A 23,603-nucleotide genomic window follows, 5' to 3' on the forward strand; every position below is an offset into this window, starting at 1 on the left:
GTGGGAGAGTCAGAATTATTTACGCGAACATGTACAATATGCTCATTAAGAAGTTTGACAAACACCACAAATAATTTCAAGGCTATTTATTCCACATACACCACCTCACCTAAACATACATTCTTAGGTTTAAAAAAAAAAAAGTCTCCAAACATGAACATCCCATCATTATAAGGAGTGCCTAATTGGGAGAAATGATTCTGTGGTGACTAAATTTTATTAAGGGGCACAGAGACATCCATTGTTGAGTTCTGGCAGAGGGAGGTGGGGAATTTTATGTCTGCAACATCACATTTGTCTCAAATGATCCCTCACTGCTACACTGAATTCTCTGACTGACGGTTTGCTGTCCCTGGAGATGTTCTGTCACCATGCCAGTTCTGGTTGTGTCTGAACACAGGCCTCTTACCCATCTGAGAGGCCATCAAACACAGGAGCAAGCTGCAGGAGTCAGACCCCAACTACGTGGCTTAGCTAGATGACCTTGAGTAGATGATTTATGCTCTTAAAGAGCTCGCCCCATCTGTACAAAAAGGGGCAAAGGCTCCTTCATAGGATGGGTGTCCGGGTTAAATAAGCAAACAAGCAGATTTGCAAACTGGCTCCCAGGTATGGTTTAATTTGCCCACAGGTTTTTTTTTTTTTTTTTCCTGAATTGTGAATTAGTTTAAAATTTTCTTAAACCGGAAAATGCTATATAAAAATTCAAATATCTGGCTTTCCTTTAAAACCGTAATATCTGGCAACACTAGCCATGCCATCACAGTGCTGAGCAATTGCTGTTGCCCCATTTCACCAGAGCCTTGACCCTCTAGGCCACCATAGTCCCTGTATGGCTTGCCTCACCTAGTGACCTTACTTGCCCTGCCATCTGAGTTTGCAATCCCTGATGCCTGTGCCTGGCAGAGAGTAAGCGCCCAATAAATGTTAACTAGCATTAGTGATATTCTTACTGTCGAGGAACTAACTAACACCTGCACAGCCCCTCTGTTTTGCAGAGAAGACATGGGTGTGGAAGAGCAGAAAAAGTGGGCATTCATGGTGAAACAGGAGACACGGGGCTTGCCCAGCCAACAGTTGCCCAGCTGGATGGCCTTGGCCAAGTTCTTGGGCCATCCATCGGTCCATAGTTCAGTAGGGTGTGGGTCAGAGGGTTCAAGGTACAACAGTGCAAGTGGACAGGTCCCAGGTTGATAAGCCATCCTCCCTTCCCCCAAACCCTACTACCCACTGAACTCAGGCTCTGGGGACCTCTCTTCCCTTCAAAGCTCACCCAGTGTCACTTCCATTCTCTACATCATCTCCAACCTCTGAGAAGGGATGATGCTTTTCCAAGGAGAGGGGGGAAACCAGACACAGTAGCTGTGCTTGCCCGGACCAGAGCTGCAGTGTCAGTAAGGGACCCTTAGAGGGGAGGGGCTCTGTTTTTTTCATGTGTAAAATGAGGATGACAAAAATAGTGTTTACCTGATAGGGCTGTTGGGGCATTAAAGTGCTTAGGACAGTACCTGGCACAGAGAGAGGGCCCAGTAAATGTCAGCTGTTATTAGGAATGAAAGATGAATCACTGAGGCAGCTTGCCTACATCTCCTCTCAAGGAGGCAAGGAAAATCGTTCTAGGGAGGCTGCAGACTAGGAGAGTTTTCATCAGGCAATCCCTGCACTACCCTCCAAACTCTGGTTGGCACAGATAGGCACAAAGACAAGGAGAAAAATATGTTCAGAGGGCAATAAGGTGTGTAGATGAGGCGATCTCATAATTCCATGGATTCTAAGACTCCCCCCCATATTTCAATACCTCTGAAACTGAGGTGCATCATACAATCAATGGCCTGTCCTAAATTTTTCGTTGGTAGCTCCTTTCTTTCTCAGGGGCTCAAAATAATGTTGTAGCTCATCTTTGATGGTGTCTCAGAAGTAGTGAGATCTAGTGTACAAAATGCGTCGGGCACCATGCCTGCCATGTCACAAGCCCTCAGATTATTCTCATGATCTTCAGCATCACCAGCACATTCGAGGTTGGCCATGGTGGAGCAAGCGGCTTTTCTTTCTTTCTCTCGTTTTCTTGCTGACACCTGCTGACCTGCATTTGGTCGGGGCGGGGGGGGGGGGGGGCATTGACAGGCACATGGCAAGTGCGGTTAGGGAGGGGAGTACGGAGGGCTCAGGATAGGAAGAGAAAAGCTTTTTCTAATATATTAAGATATTCAGAAAGGAGGAGCCAGGGATTTTTGTTGTTGTTAAAAAAAAAAAAAAATCCCTGCTGGAAGCCAGAGTTATATATATGCCAAACAGGCCAGGAAACCCAGCAGGCCTCCTAGAGCTGGCAATGAACCGAATCAGGGGCATTGTGTCCAGGCCACTGGCTGGCTGAGGGGGCATTGTTAGGGCCTGGCCCTGTCTGGGAAGAGGGGGCTGAAAGGGGCAGGGGGAGTGTGTTCCCATGACTCCCTGGGGAGTAACAACAATTGGGGCCAGCTGGGAAGCCCGCATGCCAGGGGCCCCAGGGCTGTAGGGGGCTGAGGAGGCAAGGGTGGGGGGGCAAGGTCAGGGCTTTCCTTTCTCAGGTGGGGGGGCAAGGCCTAAGGAGGAGGAACATGGGGGTCATTCACTATACCCCTCTTGCTCCCCCCGCCCCCAGCCCTGGGCCACAAAGTCTCTCTAAATTACATCCCACATCTGTCCACTCCTCTCCACCTCATAGCCCCACCCTGGTCCAGGCTGCCATGGTCTCTCACCCAGACCATGACGTAACTTCCTTACTGGATCCTTACTGCCAACCTGCCCCCCTACACTCTTCTCCACTTGTAGCTAGAAGAATCTTTCCAAAATGTAAATCGCATCATATCACTCCCTTGCTAAAATTTGCCAGAGGCTGCCCGTAACACTTAGAAGAAAACCCAAACCACTTATTCTGCCCACAAAGCCTGCCTGATGGGCCCAGCCAGCTTCTCAGCCTCCATCTCCAACACTCACTCCAGCACTCCAGCGCACCCCCACCCTGCACTCTGTCCCAGCCACACGGGCCTCCTGCCAGGCCCTGGAATGCTTTCAGCTGGTTCCCTCCTCTGCACACTTTGCAGATCCTGTGCTGGGAACACCCTTCCTCTGTATCTCTGCTCTCTCCTCACCGTGGATCTCAGAGAGGCCTTCCCTGGAAAACGGACCCTCTTGTTCTCCCTTTCCACGTCATTCTATTACACTGCCCTGTGCTATTGACTTCAGAGCACCCACTGCTCTCCAAAATTATCTTATTTGTGTATTCATGTGCCAGCCTTCCCTCCCTTGACTCTAAGCCCCCGGTGAGCAGGAGCTGGCTTCTTCCATTGCCGAGTCCTAGCGTCCAATGTCACCAGGTACTTGGTACTGGCAGAGACTCAGACAACATCACCCAGTATTTTTATTATTCCCGTGTTCAGGGCTAGGTTAAGGACAGCTGCCATGTGGTCAGGCTGAGGTCACTCTCAAACATAAGTTCTGAATCTGTGACCCATAAACCCAAGTTCCAGGAACTTGGACAGGAAAAAAAAATATTACATTTATTAATTCACCAGCCTCTGACTACAATATAACATCTCCTTCAACTCCATGCAGGCAACAGACCAGAGGCAAATTAGCAGCACCAGGACTTTACCAGCAACAGAAACCACAACTACATCAGTGCCCTGTCACAGCTGCTGCCGGATCTGGAGGTACTGTTTATGCCTAATGCACCTGTGAAATCATGACACTTTTAGATCTGCTACTATTTATTTAGTGTGCTAAAAAAAGAACATATAATACTAAATCACAAATTTAAAAAATATTTTGATAATTAACTCTATAGTCAATATAATTCTTGTCTTTTGTAATCCTATGCATTTTATTTTTATTATTTTTTAAGATTTTATTTAAAAAGATTAAAAAAATTTAATGTTTATTTTTGAGAGAGAGAGAGAGACAGAGAGAGAGAGAGAGAGAGAGAGCATGAGTAGTAGAGGGGTAGAGAGAGAGGAAGACACAAAATCTGAAGCAGGCTCCAGGCTCTGAACTGTCAGCACAGACCCCGATGTGGAACTCAAACCCACAAACTGCGAGATCATGACCTGAGCTGAAGTCAGACGTTTAACCGACTGAGCCACCCAGGTGCCCCTAAAAATAATTTTTTTAATGTTTAGTTTTGAGAGAGAGAGAGCGAGCAGGGCAGGGGCAGAGAGAGAGGGGAAGAGAGGATCTGAGGCAGGTTCCTTGCTGACAGCACTTAGTCGGATGCGGGGCTCGAACTCACAAACTGTGAGATCATGACCTGAGCCAAAGTCGGACACTCAACCGACTGAGCCACCCAGGTGCCCCAAGATTTTATTTTTAAGTAATCTGTACACCCAATGTGGGGTTCAAATTCACAACCCCAAGATCAAGAGTCACATGTTTCATTGACTAAGCAAGCAAGGCACCCCAATAATCCTATGTATTTTATTTATTTTTAAAGCTTTATTTATTTATTTATTTATTTATTTATAGACAGAAAGCGTGAGCAGGGGAGGGGCAGAGAGAGAGGAGAGAGCAAGAATCCCAAGCAGGCTCTGTGCTGCCAGTGCAGAGCCCGACACAGAGCTCGAACCCAGGAACCATGATATGATGACCCGAGCCGAAGTCACACACTCAACCGATTGAGCCACCCAGGCGTCCCTCCTATGTATTTTATTTAATGGGTTTAAATACAGCATTCTGAGAAGAGTCCATAGGCTTCACCAGATGCCAAAGGGGTTCATGACACACATTAAAAAGACCCCCTAAAAAGGAAAGTCATAAGAGCTGATGTGGTCTGGCCCTGATCCTTCCCTCAGCTGACATCCAGCCCGTGAGGACAGTCTGACGGAGGAAGCCTGGAAAAGCAATGGGAACAAGGTTTTGGATGGAGACCCTATGACCTACATTTCCATTTTGCCTGTTTTCCTGTCTTGTTTGTGAAATCGTGACACCTGCAAAGCTCTGGGCACGGAGACCTGGTGCAGAAAGCAGGGAACACTCCATGAGGAAGCGTCTCTAAAAACAATGCCAGAAGGGAGCCCAGCTTTCCCTCTGTCGTCCACCTGGACCCCTGCGGCCTGTAGCTCATGAGCGAGTCCTGCAGGAGACTCTCCGATTAAAATGAAACCCCTCTTACCCAAATGCTCTTCAGGGCTGAAGGAAGACACACTCTTTCCCTATCCATCTGGAACATGACAAGGGGAGGGGAAAAGAAATAACGTTTCTTTTTATAAATACCCTCTAATTCGTTAAAGAAAGCAGCCCAGCTGAAGTCACAGATTGTGGCAACATGGGATTCGCTCTGGGGGGGTGGAATGCGTGCAGCACGATGTTCTGGTTTAGGAGAGCGTCAGGTTCAAAGCTTGATTCTTGTAAACCCGAGCAAACGATGGAGAAAGAAACACCATCTCTACAATTCTTTCTGGGGCCTGCGACGTAGAAGGGAGCAGGGAGCAGGGAGCGTCACAAGAGGCAGTTTCTTGGCATCTTGGCCTATGAATCATTGCTCTCACATGGGCCTCACGGACCCATCTCTAATTTGAAAGTGGAGCAGCAGAAGGCCCCAAATTAACCTCAGTTTTGTCCTTTCCCTTTCACTGGGAGCTCCATCGGCCTGAACGTGGGGTGTCACCGATGGTAATATCTGGATATCTAGGGAGGTTCACCTTTACACTGATCACAGTAACAGCCTGCCTGAGGGGGTGATGGGGTAGAGTTGGGGTGGGAAGCAGCTCAGAGAAAGGGCTCACTTTCATATTAGATTATTGATCAAAGGGAAACAACACGCAGAGGACAAGGAAGAAATGCCAAAGACTTGTTGAGATGACAGCGTGATATAAAGTTTCTCATAAGACAGGAGTGCCTGGATGGCTCAGTCGACGGAGCATGTGACTCTTGATCTTCGGGTTGTGAGTTTGAGCCCCATGTTGGGTGTGGAGATTACTTAAAAATAAAATCTTTTTTGGGGCGCCTGGGTGGCGCAGTCGGTTAAGCCTCCGACTTCAGCCAGGTCACGATCTCACGGTCCGTGAGTTCGAGCCCCGCGTCGGGCTCTGGGCTGATGGCTCAGAGCCTGGAGCCTGTTTCCGATTCTGTGTCTCCCTCTCTCTCTGCCCCTCCCCCGTTCATGCTCTGTCTCTCTCTGTCCCAAAAATAAATAAACGTTGAAAAAAAATAATAAAATCTTTTTTAAACGTTTCTCACAAGACAAAGATAGGTGGCTGTGTACAGAATATCTCAGAAAGGCTGTACTAGTAAGTGCTAACAGTGAATGCCCCTGGCAAGAGAGAGGGTTTGAGGGTGGAGCTTGGGGGTACGAAGGAACTTGATTTTTCCTTGTGATCTACCTTTTGTACTGTGTGAGTTTTGCTGAAAAATTATTTTGTATAGTCTTACGTGTCAGAAGACTTCATAGGAATGTGGCAGGTCCTTAATAAACACATTAAACCATTGTACTATTTCAGGAAGTAGCATTTATAGAGTGCCTACTGTGTGCCAAGGGCCCTTTGGCAATGCTCATTTTACGGATCTTAGGAAATGGAAGCTCGGCTAGGAGGGAGCCAAGTGGGGACTCCTCCCAGGTCTGCTGGAAGCCAGAGCTCTGCTCCTCAGCAAGGACCACACAGCCTTCCTCCCTGGAGTGAGCAGTTGGAGGCACCAGATGCTCTGGCAGGATCCAGAGAGATGCCATCTGTGAGGGAAACCTATTCTTAGAGAGCAGAGACAGTCGCTGGTGTAGCCGGCCAGGCCCCCACAGCAGTGGGGGGATGCTAGGCAGGCACACAGCCAAGGCTCTACCTTTAACTTGGGGGGGGGGGTAGGACAGGCTAAAAGCGGGGGGTACTCAGTTCTTAGGACCACACTTCCTCCTACGTTGGGATGCTATATTAGAAATAACAGCAAACATTTACTGAGTGCTTACTTTATATTCGTCATGTTGTTTAATCCCCCAGGCCATCCTGTGAGGTGAGTGCTATCAGAATGCATATTTTACAGATGAAGAAACAGAGGTACAGAATGGTTAAGCCATTTGCCTAAGGAAACAGGGCTGAGCCCAGGCGCTTTTGCTGTCCCCAATCAGCATGTTATACGGACTCTCAACCTGCTGCACTGGAGGCCAATTTTAGTTTGGGTTTCCTCAATAGCAGACCCCAAGACAAGGATTTCAGTGCAAGTGGTTTATTTGGGAAATGGTCCCAGGAAGTACTCGTAGGGGCATGAGGAAGGGAGACAGAGAAGGGAGTGTTATCAAGCAAGTGACCACTGTGGGCAGCCAAGTTCAGTCCCGCTGGGGAACTCTGGGAGCCAGTGTGGAGCATGTGCCTCGGAGTTACCCCACCCGGTGATAATGGGGGGGGGGGCATTCATCAGTCATTGGTTGAGGGCTGCTCCTGGGATGTGGTAATCCTCCAGACCTGCTGTGGGGCGACGGAGCAGACGCCAGTAACAAGAGAGGGCCTTCAGGCAGAGACACAGGGGTGGCAGGTGGAAAAGTTGGCTGGTGTGCGGTGAAGTGGTAAGTTGGAGGAGATATGGGTGCAGCACCCCCAGCATCTGCTTGCTGATGACCACCCCCCTCCCCCGCGTAACCTTGGGATCTCATTCAGCCTCCACAGAGTGAATTCAGAGACCTTCCAGCTCACCTTCTCCAAACGTGTAGTACAACACCATGGCTGAGAACACTGCTATTGGCATCAGATGTGATGCCACCATGATTACCTAACAGCTCTGTGACTCAGTTTCCTCACTTATAACAAGGGATAATAGCTGGCTGCATATCATTCCCTACTGCCTCGTTACTCAAGGTATGGCTTAGACCAGCAGCACCACCAGCGGCACCTGGAAGCCTGTGAGAAGTGCAGAATGTCTGGCCCTACGGCAAACTCACTGAGTCAGAATCTACATTTTAATAAGATCACCAGTGACTCATGTGCACATTTCTACTAGTAACTTCTAAAATATAAAAAGAGACTGAAGTATTCTTACTAGACCAAGGGTCTCAAATTGGTGGGCCATGGACCAAATCTTCCTGGAGACCTGTTTGATTTACCCAGCACACTGATTTTTAAAATCAGACTGGCCCGTGAGTCTCCAGTTGACCGTGTCCCCACCACTCCCTAGTGCACATTTTCATTTATGCCCCTTGCCAGGTCCCTGTGGGCACCTGAGTTTGCACCCCCGGCCTGGAACCGATCCTATAACCAGCTAACGTTTGCATAGCTTAGGTTTCTAAATTTAACATAAGGCACTGAAAAAAACCCATGGGCTTTGAACTCAGACAGGTCTGGGTTCAAACCCTGATTTGGCCATCATACTAGTTGTATTACCTTCAGCAAGTTACTCTTCCCCTTTCTGATCCTGTGTCTACATCTGTGAAATGAGGATCAGAATACATACTTGCAAGGTCACTGCATGGATTAAAAATAATATGTGCAAAGCACCGGGAGGAAGTAGGAGCTCACTAAATGGAAGTAATTAGTAGTAATAGCAGCTGTTGTAGTTATACAAGTCCAATGAGGACACCTGCTGTGTTTTATGATTATCCTCATTTTACAGGAAACTGAGGCTCAGAGAGGTTAAGTACCTTCCCCAAGGTTACATAGTGGTGGAGTGGGGACTCAAACCCATATCCCCAGCTCTGTATCCATACTGTCCACTAGAATTTTCTGTAAGGACAGAAGTGTTCTACATCTGTGTAGCCACTAGCCACATGTGGCTGACTGAGCACTTGAAAAATGACTGGCCCAAATTGAGACATGCTATAAGCATACAACACATACGTGACTCTGATGACATAGTACTAGAAAAAAGAATGTAAAATAGCTTGTTACTTTTTATATTAATTACATGTTAAAATGATAAAATTTTAGAAATATTGGGTTAAATATATAATTAAGATTAATCTCACCTGTTTCTTTCTACTTTTTTTAATGTGGCTACTAAGAAAAGCTTTAATTACATATATGGATCCCATTGTGCTTCCACTGGACAGTGGAATTCTAGAGCTTCTCCATTAGAACACCTGAGCAAGGAATATAATATTTTCTAAAAACGTATTTGCAACCCACTGCCCACCAGCAAGGAGCACTCCGTTACTTAAGAATGACTGAAGACCGTACACACCAGTAAGAGACTTCAGGGCCCTCCTCTGATGCCCAGAGGGGGTGTCTTTCCCTGGTCTCACAGAAGTCAGCAGCAGAGCTGGAATCATGTCCGAGGCTCCACAGCCCGAATCGCCACTTGGTCCACCATTTGGGAGTACCTAACGGGACTTGGAAATCAGTGCTTTTGCTTCAGCAAATGGAACCCTGGGACAATAGAATCTGGAGTCTGAGAACCATGATCTTGAGAAGAAGGATCCACTGGGAGGATTCACCGATGGAGCCAATCTCGGGTGCAGATGCCCCCATAAGCACCTTGGGAGCATGTTACTTTGAGGGAAGGCTTTTGTTGTAGAGGAGGAAGTCTGAGATATCGTGCCATACATCGCTGTCCTGATACAGGTAGGTCATGGAGGACTGCAGTGAGGGTTGTAGAGTGCGCTGGTGGTACTCAAAGAGCCACAGCACCAGCCCCCACACTATCCCAGTGAGCAAAGGGAAAGGGTCCCACCTGGGTTCGGGAATGTAGCCCTTCTCCACGCCCAGGCGGCACAGGGCAAACAGGAGTCGTGACAGCAGGTACATGTTGATCTGCAGGAAGGGAATGACAGGGGATTACAGGAGGGCCCAGCCACTGGGAACCTTCTCCCCCTGACCCATGCACTGGGGCACCTACTGTGCAGTGGACTAGTGTTTTTCTTTTTTTTTTAAGTTTCTTTATTTAGAGGTGCCTGGGTGGTTCAGTCTGTTGGGCATCTGACTCTTGGTTTCGGCTTAGGTCATGATCTCACGGGTTCATGGGATTGAGCCCCATGTCAAGCTCTGTGCTGACAACACTGAGTCTGCTTGGGATTCTCTCTCTCTCTCCCTCTCTCTTACTGTCTCTCCCCCACTTGTGCTTATGCTCTCTCTCTCAAATAAACATTTAGAAAAGTAAATAAATAAAGAATAAAGTTTTAAAATTTATTTTAGTAATCTTTACACCCAATGTAGGGCTTGAACCTATGACCCCAACCGAGTTCAAGAGTCTCATGCTCTTCTGACTAAGCCATCCAGCAGCCCCTGGAACAGTGTGCTGGTATGCAAGGTGATTTGAAATAGTATGTAGCGGGTATTTTAACATTGCTATTCATTTCTTAATTTATCATTCTTGTTAATTAAAAATTTTAGAAAATAGGGCACCTGGGTGGCTCAGTTGGTTGAGCGCCCGACCTTGGCTCAGGTCATGATCTTGCGGTCCGAGTTCGAGTCCCACGTCAGGCTCTGTGCTGACCGCTCAGAGCCTGGAGCCTGCTTCAGATTCTGTGTCTCCCTCTCTCTGCCCCTCCCCTGCTCGTGCTCTCTCTCTCTCAAAAATAATCATTTAAAAAAATTTAGAAAATGAATACATTTACATGTTTCAAAACTAAAAGGTAACTTGACACCAAAAAATACAATGCACACACACACACACACACACACACACACACACACACACACATGCACACACAATTAATAGGTTGGATCTTATCGAAATTTAAAATTGATTGTGAAAGCCCCTATGAAGAGCCTGAAAAGAAAAGCCACAGGTGAGAGAAAATATTCACAAACACATATCTGACAAACTGGTATCTGGAATATATTAAAAAAAAAAACCTCTTAAAACTCAACGGTAAAGAAAAGAAACAATCCAATCAGAAAATAAGCAAAAGATGCGAACAGATGCTTCACTGAACTGGTTATACAGATGGAAAATAAGGACATGGAAAGATGTTCAACGTCATTAGCCATTAGGAAAATGCAAATTAAAACCGCAATGAGAAGCCCTGACACCTATCAGAATGGCTAAAATTAAAAATGTGATCAACCAATGCTGGCTCGGATGTGGAGAAAATGGATCATTTGTATATTCCTGATGGGAATGTAAAATAGTACGGTCCTCTAGAAAACAGTTTGGCAATTTCTTAAAAAATTAAACATGTAGGGGCACCTGGATGTCTCAGTCGGTTACGCGACCAACTCTTGATTTTGGCTCAGGTCATGATCTCACAGTTCGTGGGTTTGAGCCCCACCATCAGCATAAGAGCCTGCTTAGGATTCTCCCTCCCTCTCTGCCCTCCCCTAATCGCATGTCTCCATGTGCGTGAGCTCTCTCAAAAAAATAAATAAACTTAAAAAAAAAAGTCAATCCTCAAAGGTTACATACAGCAATGACTCTACTTCTAGAACATTTTTGAAATGACAAAATTTCAGAAATGGAGGTCAGAGGGGTCAGGGGAAAGGAGGGATAAGAAGATGGTATGACTAGGATTCCTAGGCCTTAGAAGTTCATAAACCAGTGCCATTTCTTTTATTTATTTTTTTTAAGTTTATTTCTTTTGAGAGAGAGTATGCACCCACACAGCAGGCGAGAAACAGAGACAGAGGGAGAGAGAGAATCCCAAGCAAGCTCCATGTTGTCAGTACAGAGATCTACGCAGGGCTCAAGTTCACAAAATCTGAGATCATGACCTGAGCTAAAATCAAGAGCTGGACACTTAACCGACTGAGCCACCCAGGCGTCCCAGACCAGTGACATTTCTAACAACAAAAACTGGGGAAATTTTCTCAAAATACAAAATGCTCATATCCACAGACTCCACAATCCCATGTTGAGGAAATTTCAGATGGATTGACAGACAAACGCCCAAAGACGCAGACTGCAATGTGTGTGTACTGGCAAAAGGCTAGAGACCCCCTTGTCCATCCAGGAGACTGGGAAAATCAAGCCTGGTCTATCCACCCAATGGAGAACTTTGCTGATGTTAAAAAGAATGAGGGATTGACAAGAAAGGTTTCCAAAATACATCATTCTGTGAAGAAAAAGTGTGGTGTGATCTCATTGGAGGAAAACTCCTGATATGTTCAGACACAAGCACAGACAATTTCTGAAGAGCACACAAGACACAGTTGAAGTGTTCATGGACAGTGGCTGGACAATTAGCAGGGGGTGGAAACTTTCTTTTAAATCCTTTTTTTTTTAAAGTTTATTTATTTTGAAAGAGAGAGAGCATATGCACACGCACAAATGGGGAGGGGAAGAAAAGAGGGAGGGAGACAGAATCCCAAGCAGGCTCTGCCCTGTCAGATGTGGGCTCGATCTCATGTCTCACCAACAGTGAGATTATGACCTGAAACGAAATCAAGCGTCAGACGCTTAACTGACTGAGCCACCCAGGTGCCCCTTTTCAATTTATTTTCTAGTTTTATTGTGACCATACCCCAAGCACCTAGGAGTATGCCAGGCACACAGGGGTGCTTAGTCTGCATTTTTTAAAATGTGAAAATAAAACGTTTTATAATTTGAAAGTATTTAATAAATTTGAGGGAGGCAAAGAGAGGGTCTGCCAACTTTTCACGATGACCAAAAAGGACTTAAAACAATAACTAGCATTTCATTTCACAAAAAAAAGAAGAAAAAAAAAGGATTTTAACCTAGAAAAAGGACAAGTTAAAGAATAGATCATTCTTCGAGTGTAATAAGTTATGTTTTATGGGGAGCCTGGGTGGATCAGTCGGTTAATAAGTTATGTTTTATGGGGCGCCTGGGTGGATCAGTCAGTTAAGTGCCCGACTTCAGCTCAGGACATGATCTCACGGTTTGTGAGTTTGAGCCCTGTGGCAGGCTCTGTGCTGACAGCTCAGAGCCTGGAGCCGGCTTCAGATCCTGTGTCTGCCTCTCTCTCTGCCTCTCTCCCACTTATGCCCTGTCTCTCTCTCTCAACAATAAATGTAAAAAAAAAAAAAAAATTTTTTTTTTTAAATAAGTTATGTTTTATGAATATCTTACTCCAGGCCAATTTAAATTTTTTTCTTTTACTGTTTATTTTTGAGAGAGACAGAGACAGTGTACAAGCAGGGGAGGGACAGAGAGAGAGGGAGACACAGAATCTGAAGCAGGCTCCAGGCTCTACACTGTCAGCACAGAGCCCGACACGGGGCTCCAACTCACAAATGGTGAGATCATGACCTGAGCTGAAGTCAGATGACTAACCAACTGAGCCCCCCAGGTGTGTGGTAGCCTTTTTTTTTTTTTTTTTTTTAAGTAAGCTCTACACCCAATGTGGGGCTTGAACTCATGACCCATGATCAAGAGTCATATGCTCTACTGACTGAGCCAGCCAGGTGCCCCCAGAGTGGTGGTGTGTGTTTGTTTTTTGGTTTTTTGTTTTTCAATCTTTGCTCCAGTGCTCGCTTCGGCAGCACATCTACTAAAATTGAACAATATAGAGATTAGCATGACCCCTGTGCAAGGATGACACACAAATTTGTGAAGTGTTCTAGATTAAAAAAAAAAAAAGATCTTTGTTCCAGAAAACAGCACACACACTGAGTTTTGGGAAAGACGGAATTTCAGCAAGCCGCTTGCTTGGTTTACAGATAAGGAAATTGAGAAAGTGACCTTCCCAAGGTCACACAGGGACTGGTGTATCACAGACCCTCGGACCTCTACCTCTTTGACCTCTACCTGGACCACGTCCCTCCCACCCCCCACCCCACCCGCAGCCCAACCCCTATCCTGGGGCAGGGTCTTTACCTGACTGTTGATGTTATTGTTATCTCTAAACACCAGCAAGGCCCCGATGAAGGCAGCCAGGAACGAGTGCACCTGGTAGGTCTCGCCCTGCACGTGGGACTGCAGGGCACAGAGCCCCTTATAGGCGAACACAAAGCAGGCCAGGTTCCAGGAGTGGGTGTACGTGGCCTGCAGGATGGCCCACAGCTTCTCCTGGAGGCTGCACAAACACAGGGAGCCCCCATGAGCACAGGCCCACTGTTCCACGTTCACTCACTGGGCGTGCAAATGTGAACCAGGCGAGGAGCTCACGGCCACTGCTCTTTCAGCCCCAGGCCTCTAGCTTCCATGTCGTGGGGGCTGCTGTCCCATTGGATTCAGGCCTTGACTCCATGCCACTTCCTCAGAGGGCCCTTGCCTGACCATCCGACTCAAAAGAATGCCCATCATATCCTGTCCTCTTTTCCTTCACAGCTCTTACACCAGCTGACACTTATATGCTTGTTTATTATTTCTCCCCACTCCCACCCCACTCCAGTGCAAGCTACTGAAGAGTGGTGTCTACATCTGAACAGAGCCTGGCACATAGTAGGTACTCAATACGTGTTTTTTTGGAGTGAGCTGTGAAGACATGAATCAGAGAGTAAGGGAGAGCCTACTATGTACTGGAGCTGGGGATACGATTCTGAGGGAAAGTGCTTGCTGCCTTCATAAGATATATGATCTAAAGGGAGAACATAAATAATCATGAAGCAAGGGTCAAATTTCGACTTGACCAGAGATGATCCTGGGATCTGAAGGATTGATGAGGTGTCAATGAAGTCGAGAGGGGAGAGGATTTGCATCCAGGCAGAGGGATCAGCACATGCAAAGGTTTGGAGGAGGGACAGAGAGTAAGGAGTAAAGGGACAGAGAAAAGCCATCAAGGCCTGAGCAAAGAATATGAGGGGAAATGATGTGGGGAGAGGAAGGGCCATGCTCTTCTGTCTTTATCCTGAGAAAAGTACACATTTAAGTAGGGAAAGGATTCTATTTATCTTTTAAAATTAAGTCACTAGGGGGCAGTGAGGAGAACACAAGGACAAGGGCAGAGTGTACTCTGGGAGTCAATTCAAGGATGACACAACCAACCTAGAGGCTAGATAAGGACCTTGAAGTGGGTCAACTGGAACCTGTGGAAATCGGCCTGGTGAGTGGGGACAGCCAGGAGTCAGCTGGCTCTCGCCTCACAGGAACACAAGCCCCGTGTTGCCAGTTCTTAATCTTTTTTTTTTTTTGAGTAAACTCTATGCCCAACATGGGGCTGAAACTCATGACCTCGAGATCAAGAGTCACATGCTATAGTGACTGTGCCAGCCAGGCATTAATGCAAGAAAGCTGGATTTACCAGTTATCAAGTGTTGGTGCTAATCTTGCCTTCAAAATGTTTCGAGAGTCTGACCACTTTCCTCTCACCTACACTGCCACCACCAATGTCTGGGCCACCAGCATTGTTCCTCTTGATCACTGACTGCTTTGTTCGCTCCTCTATCCCTAGCACCTAAAATGGTGTCTGGCACATAGTAGATGTTCAATAAATATTTACTGTTTGAAAGAATGAGTTCAATTTTAAGAAAACAGAGGGCAAAAACCAAAACTAAAATCAGCGAATCAATAAATAAAGCAAAAATACAAGAGGTGTGAATTCAAGCCCCATGATGGGTATAGAGCTTACTTAAAAAAAAAGGGGCGCCTGGGTGGCGCAATCGGTTAAGCGTCCGACTTCAGCCAGGTCACGATCTCGCGGTCCGTGAGTTCGAGCCCCGCGTCAGGCTCTGGGCTGATGGCTCAGAGCCTGGAGCCTGTTTCCGATTCTGTGTCTCCCTCTCTCTCTGCCCCTCCCCCGTTCATGCTCTGTCTCTCTCTGTCCCAAAAATAAATAAACGTTGAAAAAAAAAAAAATAAAAAAAAAAAAAAAAAAAGAAAGAAAAGAGCAACCCTAAAAAAATACAAAAAAGGGAAAATCTTGCGAGCTGGATTTGGCCAATAGGCTGTCCATGTGTACTTCTTCTAAGCTCTAGGTGAAGCTACATACATTAAAAACCAGGCCACAGGGGCGCCTGGGTGGCTCAGTCGGTTAAGTGGCCGACTTCAGCTCAGGTCATGATCTCACGGTCTGTGAGTTCGAGCCTCGCGTCAGGCTCTGTGCTGACAGCTCAGAGCCTGGAGCCTGTTTCAGATTCTGTGTCTCCCTCTCTCTGACCCTCCTCTGTTCATGCTCTGTCTCTCTCTGTCTCAAAAATAAATAAACGTTAAAAAAAAAAAAAACCAGGCCACAGACGCTTAGTTAGCTAAGTGTCTGACTCCTAGTTTCGGCTCAGGTCAAGATATCACGGTTTATGAGTTTGAGCCCCACATTGGGCTCTGCGCTGAGAGCATGGAGCCTGTTTAGGATTCTCTCTCTCCCTCCCTCTCTCTCTGCCTCTCCCCTGCTCATGCACGCTCCCTCTCTCTCTCAAAATAAATAAATAAACTTTAAAAAGAAAAAAAGCAATGGTTCACCCAAGGAGGACCCATGGCCAAATAAATCTCAGCATTAAAAACGAGGCCACAGAGTAGTTTCTGAGAAGTGCAATGAGGGGAAAGTCACGGGGGTTGGAGGAAGACCAAGAAGTTTGAGTAAGGGAGGGAGGTCATGGACAGTTTTCCCAAGGAAGTAACCCTCATAAAATTGGTATTGGTTGCCAGGAAGGAAATAAAGGTAGGGCAGAAGAGGAAAGAGCATGCCCGGCAGCGGGTGTTGTATAAGTAAACGTGTGGAGGTGGAACCACATGTGGCATGGCAGCGAGTCCTATGTGCCAAGGGCACTGCAGGCTGGATGAAGGGGAACAGTGTGGGGATGCAGCTGAGACCAGGCAGCCGGGGGGCCTTTTTTTTAAAGTTATCTTAAAGTTTTTTTAAGTTATCAGTATACTTAATATACACTGTTATCTTCATTTCAGGTGTACAATGTAGTGATTCAACAATCCCATACATCATCCAGTGCTCCTCGTGGTTAGTTGCAGAGGGGCTTTTAAGGAAGGAAGTTGGGCTTCTCTGGAGGATCGTGGGAGCCAGGGGAGTTTTTGAGTAGCAATAACAGATCAGACTTGTACTTGAGATGGTGGTGATGGGGGATAGGCTAGACCTAGCTAGGAAGCTAGTGCAACCGTCCTGGTACTGAGGGCTGAACATACTCTCTCCCAGTTTGAGGAGGGGGTGGGTACCTGCCACTCCGGAAGAGAAAGGTCATGACCAGCGCGTGAGGGGCCCGGATTTTGACTCCATAGCTGCAGAAATGAAAGGAAACAGTTACTATGGCGTCACTGCCTCACAGAGTCTCCCTGGGCAATCTGACTCCTCGCCCCCTCTCCAAGCCTAATCCTAACATCGTCCTGGAAGGGGAGATAATGCTGGCTTTCAGGTTAGATCTGGGTTCAAGTTAGATCTGGGTTCAAATCCCAGTCCTAACACCTTCTTGGTAGTGTGGCCTCGGGCTTGTTATTTAACTTCTCTGAGCCTCAGTTTGCCTAACAGTAAAAGGGGATGTCAGCGTAGAGGGCTGGTTATAATTCCAATGAAAGGGGACCATGTGTGTCAAAGGCCTCCACCAGCCTCACCCACCTGGCTGTGTGGAGTTGCTCCCTCGGTTCCACACTGACTTACCATTGCAGCCAGACTCATTTTTTTTTAAAGCATAAATCATATCACATCCCAATTTAAAAGCCGCCAATACCTTTCCCCTACTCACAGAATAAAATCTGGGCTCTTCCCACAGCCTTGAAAGTGCTGCAAGATGTGGCTCCTGCTTACTTCTCCTACCTCTTGCCCCCTATTTCTCCTGCTCCATCCAACCCCCCCGGCCTTCCTGTAGGTCTTTGGACTGCCAGTTTCTCCCCTGCCTCTGGGCAGGCTGTTCCCTCTGCCCAGACTGTCCTTTACTCCTCACGTAGCCACTGCTTCCTCAGCTCTCCAGTCTCAGCTGGGGCCTCTGTGGAGGCTTCTTACACAACAGCCTAGGTTAGGGTAATATTTGCATTGCCGCAGAGCCCCAAGCTTCTCTGTGGTACTCTACACTCCTGGGTTAATGATTCAATTTCTCATAACTACTTATTCTATTCTAATTATCTCTTTCTTCCACTAGACTGTGGGCTTCGTGAGGGACTGTGTTTGATTTGTCCTCCACAGAGTCCCCAGCACCTTGCATGGTACTTAACATATAGCATGTGCTTAGTACATGATGGCTGACTGATTCTGGAACAACTTTTAATTATCTGTGAGGGAAGGTAATTTCTAGAAGGTTCTATCTTCAGCTTGGTTTATCTTAACGTTAATAAGTTCCCTAAAATAGTTGCTGAGTAATATAATTCCTTCTACCTGTTCCAAATACACCTCTTTCCAACTATTATAGACAGGAGGACCTGAGCTTTGTAAAACTGGATTTAAAAAATAAAAAACACTGGAAAGAAATATGCCACAACGTTAGCAATGTCCCCAGAGCTGGAGAAGTATGCGAATTTACTTTTATCTTTTAACTTTTCTATACTTCCAAAATGATCTATAATGATTAAGCATTGCTTTTAAAATTAAAGCAATTGGAATAAACATTTTTTTTTAAAGTAGGCTCCATGCCCAATGTGGGGCTTCTTGAGCCCATGACCCTGAGATCAAGAGACACACGTGCTATGTACTGAGCCAGCCAGGCATGCCGAAATAAATTTTAAAAGTTACATAAAGGCCTCTTTTTAAGACTCAAACCTCTTCCCCTGACCCTCCTTGTACTTCCTCATTTGAGCACTGGGGATTGTGTGAACATGAATACTTTCATCCTCATTGTTTTTCATTTATTTTTTAAAGATTTTATTTTTTTTTTTATTTTTATTTTTTTTAATTTTTGGGACAGAGAGAGACAGAGCATGAACGGGGGAGGGGCAGAGAGAGAGGGAGACACAGAATGGGAAACAGGCTCCAGGCTCTGAGCCATCAGCCCAGAGCCCGACGCGGGGCTCGAACTCACGGACCGCGAGATTGTGAACTGGCTGAAGTCGGACGCTTAACCGACTGCGCCACCCAGGCGCCCCTAAAGATTTTACTTTTAAACAATCACACCCAATATGGGGCTCAAACTCGCAACCCCAAGATTGGAGTTGCATGTTTCACTGAGCCAGCGAGGTGCCCCCTCTGTTTTAACTATATTCAAGTGGGTAGTAGAAAAGAAATACTGTAGTATTTGGTGCCAAAGCCCTGCCACGTTTTACTGTGTGAACTTGGATAAGTTACTTAACCTCTCTGAGCCTCTCTTCTCCCATCAGTAAAAAGTATTCTCCATTTCAGGGGCGCCTGGGTGGCGCACCAAGTTCTCCAGCTGCCAGGCCCTGATCTTACCAAGCTACAAGGTCTAAAAACCCTTGGCACAATGACCATGACTACATATTGTCATATGAGTATCTGTGACTGTTCACCACAGGCTTGTTAGAAACAGCAAAAGACTGGAAGCGAACCCATGTCCATCCACAGGGAGCTTCTGGATAAATAAACAATGGTCCCACCACTGAGTGGAATACTACACAGATGTAAAAGATGGAGGCAGCTTTATGTGCACTGCAGGATATATTAGAGCAAGATGTGTAAAATATAAAGTTGCATCAAACGAGGTAATTCTTCCATAAATCTAAAATTATTTCAAAATAAAACTTGTCTTGGGGCACCTGGGTGGCTCAGTTGGTTGAGCATCTAACTTCAGATCAGGTCACGATCTCGTGATTCCTGAGTTCAAGCCCCACACTGGGCTAGCTGCTGTCAGCATAGACTCCACTTCAGATCTCCTGTTCCCCTCTCCCTTCCCCTCCCCTGCCTGCGCTCTCAAAAATAAATAAATATATTTTTTAAATAATAAAATAAAAAAGAAAACTTGTCTTAAATGTGTGTGGGGGAAATATATGTATTTGTTTGTACATACAGAGAATACTTCTGGAGGGAGACATGAGACTGGATATAGGTGTCACCTCCAGGGAGGGAGACTGAGTGATAGAAGAATGGGGTGAGCAGGCCTTCATAGCATCTACCTTTTTTTTTAAGTAGGCTCCACGCCCAATGTGGGCCTTGAATTCACAACCCTGAGACCAAGAGTCTCATGCTCCACTGAATGAGCCAGCCAGGCATATCATCGAATTTTTTATGCCTTTTCTGAAAGTTATGTAATTAAAAAAAAAAATTTTTTTTAAGTTTTATTTATTTGTTTTTTTGAGAGAGAGACAGACAGAGTGAGTGGGGGAGGGGCAGAGAGAGAGGGAGAGAGAGAGAATCCCAAGCAGGCTCTGCGCTGTCAGCATGGAGCCTGATGTGGGGTTCGAATTCACACACCGTGAGATCATGACCTGAGCCGAAACTAAGAGTTGGACTCTTAACCGACTGAGCCACCCAGGCGCCCCGAAAGTTACCTAATTTTTAAAAAAGATTTTACTATTAAGTGATCTCTACACCCAGTGCGGGGCTCAAACTTACAACCCCAAGATCAAGAGTCTTATGCTCTACCAACTGAACCAGACAGGCACCCCTAACGTTACCTAATTTTTAAAATATAGGGGTACCTGGGTGGCTCAGTCAGTTAAGCATCCGACTTCAGCTCAGGTCATGATCTTGCAGCTTGTGAGTTCAAGCCCCATGTCAGGCTCTGTGCTGACAGCTCAGAGCCTGAAGCCTGCTTCTGATTCTGTCCTCCTATCTCTCTGCTCCTCCCCTGTTCACTCTCTCTCTCTCTCTCAAAAAATTAACATTAAAAATTAAAATATATATACATATATATAAATTAAATTTGTAAATGTTAACAAGTTGAAGCCAGTGTTATTGTTGCAATGGCCATGCTGAATTGCTTGTCTCCTGCCTAGCAGTGCGCAGGGCCCCCATCTTGGCCACAGCAAGCTCTCTGCCACACCTCATCCAAAGCCATGTCTCTTTCCCTTGAACAAAGAGGCCCTCAGCCTCCTCCAGCTCACCAGGGTGAAAAGGGCCCTTGCTTATACCCCAGACATAAGTGGAATAGTGCCCCCACCTCCGTATATCTGCCAGGCCTCATTCCCAAAGCCCTCAAACTCAGGTGGGAGCCAGTTACTATCATTCACAGGATTACTCTATGTCCTGAAAAAGGGGGGTGCCTGGAGTTTGAAAGGAATTACAGGACATAATGACAGGTTCAACATGATGTCCAGGAAGAGCCTGGTCTCAGCAAACTAACATTTAGGGAGGACATTTAGGGGACAGCCAGGACAATTTGACTATTAACTGGACAGTAGTCAACACTATAGATTATTATTAATTTATTAAGTATAATCATGATAATTAGCCATATAGGAAAATGCTCTAATTTTTAGAGATGCACACTGACATATTGAGGAGTAGAAATCACAGCGAGTTCAATTTTACAAAGCTTATATGTCTTAGTCGTCCAAGACTGCCTCCCTGAATGGATAGCGTCTCTGCACAAACCGCATATTCTTTTCCCCCTCCAGGCCTTTGTTCAAACCATTCCCTCTGGTTGGGATGCCCTTCTCCTCCTGGAAAATTCTAACTTGGCCTTCAAAATATCACCATCATCTCCTGTGTAAAGCATTCCGGGCACTGCCATGGTACTTTAATGATGAATCTCATTAGGACCTTGAACTCTTGGTCCTTACAGATGGGCATGGTGCCTTAGCACTAAACAGTAATGGGATCACTGCCTTAGATCACTCCGTTTGAGTGAGGCTGTTTCCATTTTACAGAGAAGGAAACTGAGGCCAGAAGAGATGAAGGCACCCAGCTTTGAAATAAAGGAACTAGGCCTGAGAAGGGCCTGATCTTAGCAAGTGCCTGCCCTGCCTGGGAAGGCTGAGACAACAGGAACAACTGGGTTGAAAGTAGATATACAAAGCTAGCATTGGGCAATGCCCATTGCTGCTTTGTCCTGAGAATAACTTGGCAAAGGGCCACTTATATTATCCCATCTTAGTCACACCTCAGCATGGCTGATAAAACCTTCAGGCCCAACAGGTACCAATTCCACCTGACTCTGGGTTTCCAGAGAAGCCAAGAGCCTGGCATTGGAATCAGGCATCTCTGTGTTTGAATCCTGGCTGTGACACTGGCCAAGTGATGTGACCATAAGTAATGAGTTTACCTTTCTGAGCTTGTCTTCTCATTTGGAAAATGGGGACAATTGCAATTCCTACCCTGTACACTCATACATGCATTCAGAAAATGTTTGAGAGTATCCTATGTACCATGTACTAGGAATACACCAAGGAACAAAGTAGATAAATATTTCTGTCCCTATGAAGCCCACTTTCTAGTGAGAAAGACAGAATATAAAAACAGTATACATAGGTGAACTTAGTGTCAGATGGTGACAAGTAGTATGGAGAAAACTTAAGTATGCGAGGAAGTGAGGAGTTCAGAGATGACCTTATTGAGAAGGTGACACTTAAGCAGAGACCTGAAAAGGTGACGGTGTGATCTAGGCAGACGTCCTTGTATACACACACACACACACACACACACACACACACACACACACAACCAGCCAACAGATATATATACCAGGCACTGTGCTGAGCATTTCACATACACTGATTCAATCCTCTGGACAGTATGATGTAAGTATTATTATCGTCCCCATTTTATAGAAATTGAGGCTTAGAGAGGCTAAATGACTTGCTCCAGATCACACAGGTCGGTGGCACCAAGATTTGAACAAAGGCAGTCTCACCACCATGCCATGATGCCACTAGCATGCCAACTCCAGGAGAACAAATCTTTGGTTTTTTTTGTTGTATCCCCAGTTCTGGCACAGTACACTCTCAATAAATGACAACAGTTATGCATGAGTTTTAAAGGAGGGGGAGCTCCCCTCCAGTTACCAGCCAGGTGAAATGAACCCAAGACCTCCTTTCCAGCACATCTGATGGCCAGGGTGGAATCAATTTAATGTCGAGCAAATATCTGCAGCTTCTTTCACAGTTGTTCTCACTCCTCAGGCTTATGCCTTAGGAGTTCCCTGGGCAGGATGGGGACTTGGCGCTAGATCATACAGATAAGAAGTGAGAAGTGGGATATGAGCCCATGGGCTCCTTAATGGTGGGAGCATAGGCAGAAGGCACCGCTGGCCTGCTAGAGGCCAGTGGCCACTTCTCACTGTGTAGATGGGACCGCTGAAGCCAGGCAGACCCAAGGACACATAGCGGGGTATGGGGGGTGGTGTGGGGAGGGGTGGGCCAAACGAGGGGATACAAGGGCTGGCGTGGGAGGTGGTCAAGGCAAGTGGGCCAGGTTGCAAAGCATGTAGAGCCCCAAAACAGCTTAATGGGAGCCCCAGCTCAGAAGGCTCACGGAACCCCAAATCCAGCGCCCACCGTGCTGGACACCTCGGGAGACCGAGGCCTAGGGAGGCTGCTCAAGGGCACACGGCGTTGCGGTGGGCCCAGAATCCACTCCTCCGACCCCAGCAGGACCCACCCTTCAGCCCGGGCCCGGCCCGACCGCCCCACTCACACTGCCCCGTTCCGGAAGCCCTTAAGCATGGCCAACGCAGCGTGGTAGCGGCGCTTGCGCAACAGTGCGTTGATCGCAAGGAGCAGAGCCCGTAGCTGCGGCGGGACGGCCATAGGGACGAAGAGACAGCGCAAGCAGCAGGACCAGCACTGGCAGGATCCGGCGGCGCACCTTGGAAGCGCGGGGCGGAGCAGCCGTGCCTTTGCACCCATAGGCTTTGTCTGCTGTCACTCTTAGGGGAAGAGCCAATCAAATGGCCCACTCATCTCGCATGAGGAACGGGATGTTGGCACTCCTCCCGAGTAGCGTCTGATTGGAAGAGTGGGAGAGCTTGTAACCAATCACAAATGGGCTCCGCCCGACCGGCCCTAAGGGGGCCAGAATCCTGAGCCCGTATTTGTCCCACCAGATAGAC

General features: G+C 46.7%; 1 protein-coding gene and 1 non-coding gene across 4 annotated transcripts; one reads left to right on the forward strand and one right to left on the reverse strand.

The window, feature by feature from the left end:
- Window positions 1–1,860: 1,860 nt before the first annotated feature.
- Window positions 1,861–23,363, reverse strand: PXMP4 (peroxisomal membrane protein 4). 3 transcript variants are annotated; one of them, XM_086702001.1, is made up of 5 exons: window positions 23,189–23,362; window positions 16,891–16,953; window positions 13,666–13,864; window positions 9,622–9,701; window positions 1,861–2,083 (listed from the first exon to the last, which is right to left on the reverse strand). In XM_086702001.1, the coding sequence occupies exons 1-5, from the start codon at window positions 23,299–23,301 to the stop codon at window positions 2,002–2,004; spliced, it is 537 nt and encodes a 178-aa protein (XP_086558127.1). In that variant the 5' UTR covers window positions 23,302–23,362; the 3' UTR covers window positions 1,861–2,001. The 3 variants fall into 3 exon arrangements, with proteins under 3 accessions (XP_086558127.1, XP_086558126.1, XP_086558128.1); XM_086702000.1 differs by lacking the exon at window positions 1,861–2,083 and having other exon boundaries at window positions 7,173–9,701; window positions 23,189–23,360; XM_086702002.1 differs by lacking the exons at window positions 1,861–2,083; window positions 9,622–9,701 and adding an exon at window positions 11,458–12,259 and having other exon boundaries at window positions 23,189–23,363.
- Window positions 13,316–13,418, forward strand: LOC147582709 (U6 spliceosomal RNA). Its single transcript, XR_015249624.1, has one exon. It is a non-coding gene; the product is annotated as a U6 spliceosomal RNA (small nuclear RNA).
- Window positions 23,364–23,603: the final 240 nt, after the last annotated feature.

This window comes from Puma concolor, chromosome A3 (genome assembly GCF_028749965.1).
Source record: "Puma concolor isolate L17-30 chromosome A3, mPumCon1.1.hap2, whole genome shotgun sequence".
NCBI classification, from domain to species: Eukaryota; Metazoa; Chordata; class Mammalia; order Carnivora; family Felidae; genus Puma; species Puma concolor.

Coding starts and splice junctions, on each gene's coding strand:
- PXMP4 (XM_086702000.1), bottom strand. CDS start 23,301: ATGGCCGTCCCGCCGCAGCTACGGGCTCTGCTCCTTGCGATCAACGCA. Junction 16,954..23,188: donor GGCTTCCGGAACGGGGCAGT/GTGAGTGGGGCG, acceptor TCATTTCTGCAG/CTATGGAGTCAAAATCCGGG. Junction 9,702..13,665: donor ACAATAACATCAACAGTCAG/GTAAAGACCCTG, acceptor CCCTTCCTGCAG/ATCAACATGTACCTGCTGTC.